General features: G+C 40.0%; 1 protein-coding gene across 1 annotated transcript; it reads left to right on the top strand.

The window, feature by feature from the left end:
- Positions 1-320: 320 nt before the first annotated feature.
- LOC113478294 (WD repeat and coiled-coil-containing protein) lies at positions 321-10,156 on the top strand. Its single transcript, XM_026845367.1, has 4 exons — positions 321-435; positions 2,839-4,720; positions 7,346-7,463; positions 9,539-10,156. Exons 2-4 carry the CDS (start codon positions 2,858-2,860, stop codon positions 9,805-9,807), a joined length of 2,250 nt encoding a protein of 749 aa, XP_026701168.1. The 5' UTR covers positions 321-435; positions 2,839-2,857; the 3' UTR covers positions 9,808-10,156.
- Positions 10,157-10,506: the final 350 nt, after the last annotated feature.

Here is a 10,506-nt window from a genome sequence, read left to right on the forward strand (position 1 = left end):
TTCTGGTCCTCGGCTGCCCGGAGGGGCTGGGGACAGGTGCCGTGTTCCACCGGGCGTTCCGGCCTGCCCGCGCGGCTGTGGCAGTGGTGTGACACCAGCCCCAGCGGAGCTCGGCCCTTGCCAGGCCCGGGAGGGTGCCAGGGCGGGAGGTGAGGCCCGAAGCGGCTGCCCGCCGGTAAGGAGGCGGCTGGCGGGAGCCTCGCCGGTGGCGGCACGCCTCGACACCCCGAGCATGGCCTGTGCAGCTGGAAGCGGTGGTGGGCTGAGGGATGGGGGTTTGGGCACGAGACAGCTTGGACTTGCTGCTTTTGCTTTTTCAGGTCCGCTGGGGATAGTGTAAAACATCTCTTGTATCACAGGAAACTACCCAGGTGGCCCAGGAGGCTTAGTATCTTAGCACATCTTATGAGGCACATTATCATCTCCCTTCAATTAGTAAGTATTGCCCAGCAGTGTATGTGTGATACAGAGCGCCAGAGCGAACAACTAACGTGTTGATTTTACTGCAAGTGGTGGTTGCCTAAAGAGTTTGAGGTTGGTTATAGGGGAGTTCAGAGGAGAGCCAGGTGGATGGTGGAGAACTTGATTGGGAAGTATCTTGAGTGCTCTCTTACTGTGAGTTAGGATCCAGTGTACTTAAACTTATCTGTGACAGACATTTACTTAATTGGCTCTTACAGATTATGAAATTCATGGGGTGTCTTCTCCCCTTTTCCAAGGTAACCTGCTTCAATGCTTAGCTATCATTTAGAGTCAGAATTTTTCCCTGACAGCTGACCTAAATCTCCTTTGTTGAAACTAAGCAGATTATTATCTTGTGCTATCCAGAGTAGACCTGGAGAACAATGGGTCAGTGTTCTCTTGTCAGCAGACTGGTGGGTGTTAGCGAGTTTCCACTCACAATCTTCTCTAAATTGAGTGAACCCCTTCTCATGTTTCTCTGGTCCCTGAGCTCCGTTAAGCATTTCCATCATACTCGGACTGTTAAACTCTGAACTAGGTGCAGTACTCTGGTGGAGATACTATTAGCTCTGGGGAAGTGGGGTAATTATTTCCCTTGTGCAGGGCATCCCATTAAAAAACATTCCAGAATGATACTATCTTATTTGGCAACATTCTCACATTACTGAAATACTCAGTTTGTGATCCACTGTAAGCCAGATCATTGTTTGTTGTACTGCTACCCAGGGAATTATTCCTGAAGAGGTATCCATGTTTGTTTTTTTTTTTTCTTTTACTAAGTGTAGTATTTTGCAATTGTTATTAGTTTGAGAAGAAGTTATCTTGATCATCATAACATAACTTTTTCTGTCTAATTTTGGTCTCTGAAATCTGCTCTTTCAATTCCCTTCCTCCAAGTTTGGGATCATCCACAAATAGTTTATTAAAATATCGGGTAGTGCCAGGCCCTGCACATTGTGATAAACCCTTCCAGTTTAACAGTTCGACTTCCTCAAACACTTTCTTCTTGTTTTTCATGTTTCCTACTAAAGCTGCAACTAATTCTGTGCCATGGCTTTGCAGCTGAGCCAAATCCTACAGACAATCTTCAGTGAGGAAACCATCAATTCCTTTGAATTAGCTGCTGTGCACAGAGTAGAGATTGCTCACAGCTCAAAAACTAGAAATATGTGTAAAATTCTGAACCCTTGTGAAGTTTTGGTGCCCTGCATGTGGCTTCTGGATGTCCCAGAGACCTGGTTAGATTATGGAGAATCATGATTGCTGGCAGTTTCCCATTCTCCTTGTTGAAGCTGTTATGCTATGTAGAGAGAACTGAAAAGGTTTCCCTTGAGCCATCAGGCAAATCACATAACCTATTCTTCAAAAATAGTGCAATGGAGGTTTTCTGTGGTTTTATTTCCTACCTATAAAACAGTAATGTCTACTTTGTAGGACACTATGAAAATAGGTACACCTAAAGCGACATCCAAGTGATAAAAATGTCCCCAGAATTACTGCAGATATTAAAAAAAGAAAAAAAAGACATTTAAAAATGTATGTATATTTTTGTGTGAATATTCAGATATGTGGAAATACCAGTCTGCAGGTGTAGTCAGCTGACTACTGCTTCCATCCCTTCTGCCCACCAAACAGTAGTGAGCTACAAGGTTGTTTGCGAACTTTGACAAAAAGGTGCTGAATCACTTAGGAAAAGAAAAAAAAATATAAATCACTGTATTAGAAGATGTCAAAGATTGTGAGTCATTTATATGCTATCATAGTATAGCTTGTGCCTCAGATGCGTCTGTCCTCCTCCTGTGTTCTCAGTTCTTTTAAATTCTTTTCTCAATTTCCTCAGAAAAATCTGGTTTGATCCTAACTTTCTTCAAAATTACATTTGCTTTTTTAGAGAGATTTCTGGGATAACCATACAAATGCCTCATTCTCACCCACTTAATACAGGATCAGATTTATAGATAATACATTAATGCTTGGTTATACTTGTAAGAGAGAACTTAATCTGATCACAAATGGTCCATAAAGCTGGAAGTGAGAGGTGATATTTTGAAAATTTTTAATGCTGAAGTCATTAGAAAATATTCTGAGAAGCAGCAACCTGCCGATTAGAATGAAAGGATTGGTCTTGTGATAAAAGTGCAGCAGACTAAGCCTATGCAAACAGCAAAGTTTCTTTCTCTTAGAATTGTATTTCACTGTGCAGTCATAAAAAATTCTAGAATTGAGGATTAAACATAGGTGAACATGACGTGTATATTGACTTCACTGGAAGGAAGAGTCCGCATTGGCAGAGTCATAAGCTAAATCATTGTACAGGTATTATCCTCTGTTGCCTACAATAATTTTTTTTTTTCTTTTCACTCTTAATTTGTTTAGATGTTTCACATTAAAAATCATGGAGCTAGGAAAGGCGAAGCTTCTGAGAACTGGCCTTAATGCCTTACACCAAGCAATTCACCCTGTGCATGGAATTGCCTGGACAGATGGGAAGCAGGTGATACTAACTTCTTTACACCTTCATCATGGAGAACCAAAATTTGGCGACTCAAGTGTTGTCGGTCAGTTTGAACATGTCCATGGACTCTACTGGGGCCCGTGTCCCCCTGATGCCCCAGCTCTGCTGGCTGTTCAACATAAAAAGCATATCACCATCTGGCAGCTCTGTTTTAACGTTACAGAAAGAAACAAGCTCTTAGTTTCTCAGATATGTGACATCAGCGAGCCATTTCCAGTGCTCCCCCAAGGCTGCGTGTGGCATCCGAAGAAGGAGATCTTGGCCGTGCTGACTACACGGGATGCCTCTGTCTTACACTTTGTTCATCTCAAAAACTCCAGAGTTAAAGCAGATATTAAAGGCAGTGGTCTCATCCACTGTGCTTGTTGGACGAAGGAAGGCAATCGCTTAGTAGTGGGAGTAGGCAGTGCCCTTCATTGTTACATTTGGGACGATGCTCAGAAAACACTGAATGCTTGTTCTTTTTGCCCGATCTTTGATGTGGGAGGCTACATCTGTGCTGTGGAAGCTACTCTGAATTTTCAAGTTGCTGTTGCCACTGAGCTTCCTCTAGACAAGATCTGTGGCTTAAATGCTGGTGTTGCATTTGAGGTCCCAGCGAGCATTGAAACAGAGTCCTTCCCCTCACAGTCCAGCTTATGCGGTGAGGAAGAGTATTCCATGGATGGGGGGAAAAGGTCACTGGACTCCGAGAAGACCTTGTCTGTTGTTACATCTCCTGTGGATCTAACTCACATACTTTCTATCAAGCAGGGTGCTGATTCCAGTCCTCTTCTTCATCTGAGGCCCAAGGACTACCTAACAGGAAGTGGCCAAGATTCTTCACATCTCATCTTGGTGACTTTTGAAAGAAAGGTCACCTCTACCAAAAAAGTTAGCATCCCAGGCATTCTGGTTCCTGATATAATGGCTTTTGACCCCAAAACTCAAACTGTATCAGTTGCCTCCAATACTTGTAACGTTATTTTAGTTTATTCACTGACTTCATCCAATTTACCCAATATTCAACAAATTCAGTTAGAGAAAAATGAGAAGCCAAAGGGTTTGTGCTTCTTGACCAATAAATTGTTACTGATACTGGTTGGAAGACAAAAATTCACTGACCCTGCATTTCTTCCCTCTTCAAGATCAGACAAATACATGATCCGATTGATGATTAAGGAACTAATATTTGAAATGGGTCCTTCAACATCTGCATCACTTAATGGGAGCTCCAGTCTGAACCTTTCAAGCATACCTCAGGATCTCTCTACAGATGTTCACCCTCTCAGCCGTGGACTCTTGATACCCGATCGTGCTGCCGTTCAGTCCCCTACCAGCAGAAGGAAACTCATTGAAGAAATTAAGAGTCCTGTTTATGAACAAAGCTGCTTGTTGAACGTGAGTGACCTCAAAGATAAAAAGATTTCCATGAATTTTCCTCCAGCTGCTGAGTCTCTCAATGCAGAACCGGTCAATCGGATACTGACGCAGTCTGCCCCATCACTGGCGTTTTCTAACAAGCCAACATCTCCAAAAAGGCAGGCAGATGCAGCTTCCAAAATACAAAATTCTTACAAGAATAACCTATTAAGTGAAAAGGAGGCGAGTTACTTCACAAAAAATGTAGAAAAACTGTCTGGTAACTTCACAGAATTACAGCATCATCTCTGTGAATTAACTGAGCTGCTAAAATCTGGGAAGAGAAGTCTTCCAGTGTACCCATCTTCTCAGGAACCCTCTTTTATCTACATCATCTGCCAGGTAATTTTAATATTAGAAATCTTAATGACAAAATCTGTTTATGGATGTATGTTCCTTTTACGGATTTTAAACATGAAGTCTGGTCAGGTTATGCACAGGAGGAATGACATCCTATGAATGTTCAGTATGTGCAAATTTGGTACATGTGAATGATCTCGTTGCATGCAGGTGAATCTGACAGGAGTCTTACTTAGGCTTTACATAAGCCTGGCTTGTTTTTGTTTTCTGTCTTCCCTACTCTTCCTGCTGTTGCATCTCAGTCCCTATCTACAGTTCTTTTAAAACTACGTATTTGTATTTTTCTCTGATGGGAGATAGAATGAGGGAAAAACTTCAGATAATTTTTTAAACTAAATTAATGTATTGAAATTCACTGCTATTTCAGATGGATGCTGTAGTTAGGCTTTCATTTTTGCACAGCTATCTGTACCAGTGTTAAAAACAGAGCATTTCAGGGAAAAAAAACCAAAAAACCATTATGATGTAATGGTCAATAGGATTAGATTTCCATCCTGATCCTGTAGGTGAAACTGTTACAAGTCCCATTACACCGCAGGCTTTCAGTGTTTTTAAAGCTCCCTGTCCCTGCCTCACGCTGGCCTGAGCTCGCTGGCTGTGACCGGGGCAGGACTACCTTCTGCACAGGGGCTGGGGGGACTCCAGAGGACCCACGTGTGACAGTTCAGTTGCAGAATTAAAGACCTGTATGACATTCTGGGAAGGTAATGTTTTTCCTAGGCAACATAAGCTTTCTGTTCAGAAATGTAGACAAGTGAAAGTTTCTATGTATGGGAATTGGTATCAATCTCCCATCCTCCTGTGAGAACAGCTGAAATAATGGAGACTGAGACAGAGAAGAAAAATGCTTTGGCTCTGAAACTGAAATGCTGCTAATTAGTATTGAGAGCACCATCTGAGAAGGAAAGAGACCCTTAGGGACACCATAGATAATTTCATTAACATAGCTTAAAGGTAGATTTAAAAATCATGTTTCATGTGAAAGACGTTTTCCTTGGCTGAAAGAAGACACATCTCATGCTAGAAAGTGTAAGTTACCCGATTATCAAAACATGCCACAAATCTACGAGGTCTCTTTTGGAATTCAGATTAATAAACTGTAGTCATTGTTCAGACTCACTTAAACTGCCATTTTCCTTTCAATAAGCTCTTATTTTTCAGCTTATTATTGCAAAAAAATTATTATCAACTTTTGTAGCATTGAACTCTTGGGTCCTAGATCACATTCCCTCACTCTCTTCACTGTCTTCCATTGTAAACATTTAATAATTGTAAGAAGAGAGCTAAAAAAATTAGTTGAATCTTAATTATATATGGGACATTACTCTGAAAAGTGAAAGTTTCCCTCATCAAGTCTGTGTCCTGTTTATCTGAGGAGTTTGTTTAGAAGGCTACTTTAATTTGAGGTAGCACAAATTCTTGTTACATTTTTATATTCAGTTTCTTTTTACATATAGTTTGAAACCGAGTCATGTATTGGCTTGTCTTTGTGTTCCAAGAGCAAGATTAGCTGCACTTGCGTGGGGGTGATTCACAAATTAAAGTAATGTTACAATTTTACCTGCATAGTTTGATCACTACTGATTTGTGGCAAGAAAAACATTTTTTTTTTTTTAATTACAGGTGACGTTGGAAAGTCTGACAGAAAAGGCTGTCTTTTAACTTTAGTCAGAGTGTATTTGATTAAGAAATCATTAACAGGCAAAGAAGGATCCTCACCTCGTGTGCTGAGCCCTGATCGTTTCTCTACTGCCCAAGTTATTAGCTGTATTTTACAAAATGTTGAGGAAACCCAAAATGTCCTAAAGGAGCAGTGTCTCTGAGAGGGCAGGGGTTATCAGTGGAGGGGTCAAAGAGCACACATGCATCTCCAACCTCCTTGCAGATGAATGGGTCTGTCCATAATCTGGAAAAGGAGTCAGTATTTACTGTGTTTTTTGTCGTGACCCGGAGACGTTAATCAGGGCTTCTCTGGGAAGTGACATGGTTGCCTGAATTTTACCCTATCCTAAGACAGAGTTTGTAGTTTTGGTAACAACTGATCTTTTGCAGATTTTAGAAATACTTTGCTCTTCCCTGTGGGGGATGCTCTTTGAAGATGCTTTTTGGATTTTAAGGCTTGGGGCAGTGATGGTCAGAGGTGAGACAAACAAACTCTTCTTGATCTGTTAGTCTGCTCCTCATCCCAAACGTCCATGGGCAGCAGTTCTCACCTCTTCTTAAATCATGGATCAGAGAGCGGGAAGGATGGAAAACCTGCAGCTTTACCAGGAATGTCCCTCACAGATGGTAGAATGAGAGTCCGGATTGCACTGTGGATGAAGCTTATAGTTTCTCCAGTAGTAGTGTATGATCTCCTCTCCTGTGGTTCTGACACATGCCGAGTTACCTCAGTTACTTGCTACTATCACTCACAGATCATCTTTTTGAGAGCTGAGACTTTAAAAGTATAAATCTTGCAAATGGGCCTGAATGAATGTAGCATCTGACTTTCTGTAAGTGATGTAGTTGAAGGTGTGTCCATGATCCTGTTTTGATTAATGCTGTTTTGACATCTCACCTTAAATATACATCATGATATCTAATGATTCTTTCTTGAATTTCTAGAAGCAGCTTTCCAGAAGTGATTCAGATGAAAGACGAGCTGTTGTTCTTTGTGGTGGTAAACTCCGTCTAAATATAGTCCAGCAGATATTCAATCTCTCTCTTGTAGAAATGCAACATGGTATGTTGTAATTATCCAGTAATACAAACACTTTAAACAATGAGACGTTCTCAGTGAGCAGTAGCAATGTGCGTAATCCCATCTGGGAAAAAAAAAAAGGGAATGAATAATGAAAGACTATTAATAAAAGTTTGCTCATTGGTTTTATAACATAAAGATTTTTGTCTGGGCTTTTTCTGAGTATAATCTTTAAATTATAGGAAAAAAAGAACAGACTTTACATACTGATACCCCCTTATCAAGTAGGTAGTACACAGAAAAATTGCTGTCACCCAGTATTTTATTTATGTTTTCAGCTGTTCTAAATAGAGAAGTCTGAGTAATGAGGAGGTTAGAGTTGACTGGTGGTTTTGGAGTGCACTTTTCCGTATTTTAAACTAGTTCTCCTTTAAGAAATCCTATAGGTTTTTTGCAAAAGTAACTCTTAAGTTTTTAGCAGTGCATCTCACTTCATTTTTTGCTGTGAAGAAAACTAAAAACTACCTTTCTTAGTGCTGTGGTCTCTGCTGTTATCCGTTCATCCCACGCACAGCCAGTGTGTCAGGGTATGTGTCAGTTCTGTGAATTACTATTGGAAAAGGTAGAAAACACACTTTTGGGATATGATCTCTCACTACTGCATATAGTCCCTGTACTATATTCCTGCTACTTGCCTACAGTGTCTTCTGTTTTATTACTTGCAGATTACTGAGCAACTATCCCAAAGCCTTAAGGCTGCTGTTCTTACCATTGTGCAAGTTTTATTTTTCTTTAAGTAGCTATTGGAATGTGTTTAGTATTTCAATACCTAGATAAAAGTGTAGTCAATTATCTGACTAATAATTGAATCTTGGAAAGGTTCTTACCATAATCTCACATTAGTTTAGTAGTTTTCCTGTTACAGGATCAGTTACCTGCACTGAAACACAGTGACCATTTTAATAATGTTGTGTCACAACCCAGAAATGTGTGATATACCCAGTGATAACGGTAGGGAGTCTTGTAGATACTGATCTCTCAATTTTTCAAACTGGAATTTTATTTTGAGCTATAAGACTTTAACAACTTCTCTCTCTGGCAAGAAAAATGTCCCCATTACCTGTGTTAGTTTTGACCTCCCCTTTTTAGCTTAAAAATGTAAACTTAACAGAATTGGTTACCCGGAATTGAGTAATCATCTTCTGACTAGTGTTACTAGATAAATTTTAAAAGTGTTACAATATGCTGCTTTATTTTACAAATGCTACTAGATAAGTGGACAAGGTAGGAGTGGTATTTTCAAATTCCTGAATTGGATTGATGAGATATTAAGCCAAAAGATAAAAGGGTTGTGTGCTTTTAAGCTACAGCCTGCTCATGACCTTACTTGTGACATAAAGTTACATAATGTAAATTTGCAAACATCTGGAAATGTTTCTCTGAATTCCACACACCCCTCCCCCCATGAGCTCTGTTTCATTTTGTCGTCAACTTAACGGATACAAGTATGAAAATTTTCTGGTTTATATGAATTGGTAGAAGTCAGTGTTTTGGATTCAGTAAACAATTTCAAGTTGTAAAAATAATGCTAATGATGATGTGAAGTCAGATAGCAAATGGACCAGATGTGGGGGTAGTACAGTATTTCTGGTGTTTATTTGAATTAATTATATTGAAATTACATAATCGAAGCGGTTTCTAAATTGTTTTTATGATATTCGTTTGTCATTTAATTTAATAAATTTCTGCTTTTTACAGTATCTGCACATCTTAAGCACTGTGAAGTAGCTTATGAATACCTACTTAAAAACAAGTCTGGATACTTATGAATTCTGTTCAGAATTCCATTCCCCCTCCTTATTTGAAGCATGCATTTATTATAGTCTTGTCTCCTAGTGGCAAAATTGGTCAGAATGCTGTTTTGCATAGTTGTTAACTGTCCTTTATTTTTTGACATTATACACCATGAACCTCCCCATACTTTTTTTTTTTGGGTGCTAGAAAAGCTATAAACACACCAAAGCATTTAACTTTAATTTTAGAAGAAATATGTTTTATACCTTAAGCATACCTAATGACAGGAAAACTTATAAACAGACATTTACGTGTCTTCACAGGTTCATCTTGGATTGTTCTCACAATGGACAGCGAGGGCTTTGTTCCATTAATGTTTACGTCCATGCAGGAGATAGTTGTAAGAGATGGCAGTACGAAAGGCTACAGCGCCCGTTCTTCCAAAACTTTGGACATCATCCGTTCTACAGAAGGGTGTAGACCCACTTCTGAAAGTCTGGATATCACAAGTTCTTTGGAAGCGCTCAGAGACTGCTCCTCCAAGACATTAGACAGCAGCAGTCCTCCAAAACAGCCCAGCACTAAAATGTAATTTTGACCATGATTTTGTAATGCCCGTCTTATGATGGGAGACTTAAATTTACTGTATAGGACTGCAAATTCTAAACAACAGTCTGTCTGAAGACTCTCTTGGATTTCCATAATTTTTTTGTTGTATATCACCGTAAATTATTTATTTAATCCTTGGAAACATTAACTTTTTTTTATACTGATCAGTGTTTTTTAAATATGCCTCTTGCAGTATAGACCAAGTCTTTGTATCAGTGGTTGAAAACAGGTGTTCTTACAAGCTTCTGAGCTGAAGTTTACATCTTGGTCTTTAGTATGTTGGTGGTTTTAGATGATAGTAAACTTGCATAATAAAGAAATCCTTGGAAATGCTGCATTGTCCCTCATTTCCTCACTTCTGTCAAAGCCTGAAACATTGCACTTATTTAGTGCCTGTGTTTTTGCACTGGTGTTACTAAGGGTGTAAGCACTAGTTTTGGTATATGGAGTGTGGGACAAAGTGTGCTCATGTGGAATAGTCACAGTGTGTAGGAGCAAGACCCTTTTCCCCTCCTGTGCCTGCTGATAATGCCTCTGTGCTTCTCTGTGTGGATTTGGGGAAGTGGCTGTCACATGTGTCACCTCCTGTGGTGGGCTGAGCTCAGGTGGCAGCTGCACCCCCACCCAGCTGCTCACTTGTTCCCCTGAGCAGGACAGGGAGAGAATTGGAAGGGCAAAAGCA

The sequence above is a fragment of the Athene cunicularia genome (genome assembly GCF_003259725.1).
Source record: "Athene cunicularia isolate RWA chromosome 3 unlocalized genomic scaffold, athCun1 chr3_part1, whole genome shotgun sequence".
In the NCBI taxonomy this organism is placed as follows: domain Eukaryota; kingdom Metazoa; phylum Chordata; class Aves; order Strigiformes; family Strigidae; genus Athene; species Athene cunicularia.

Bases quoted from the DNA above. Each gene is read 5' to 3' on its own strand.
- LOC113478294 (XM_026845367.1), top strand. From the start codon at position 2,858: ATGGAGCTAGGAAAGGCGAAGCTTCTGAGAACTGGCCTTAATGCCTTA. The intron at 4,721-7,345 runs GTAATTTTAATA...TTGAATTTCTAG, and splicing joins TTATCTACATCATCTGCCAG to AAGCAGCTTTCCAGAAGTGA. The intron at 7,464-9,538 runs GTATGTTGTAAT...GTGTCTTCACAG, and splicing joins TCTTGTAGAAATGCAACATG to GTTCATCTTGGATTGTTCTC.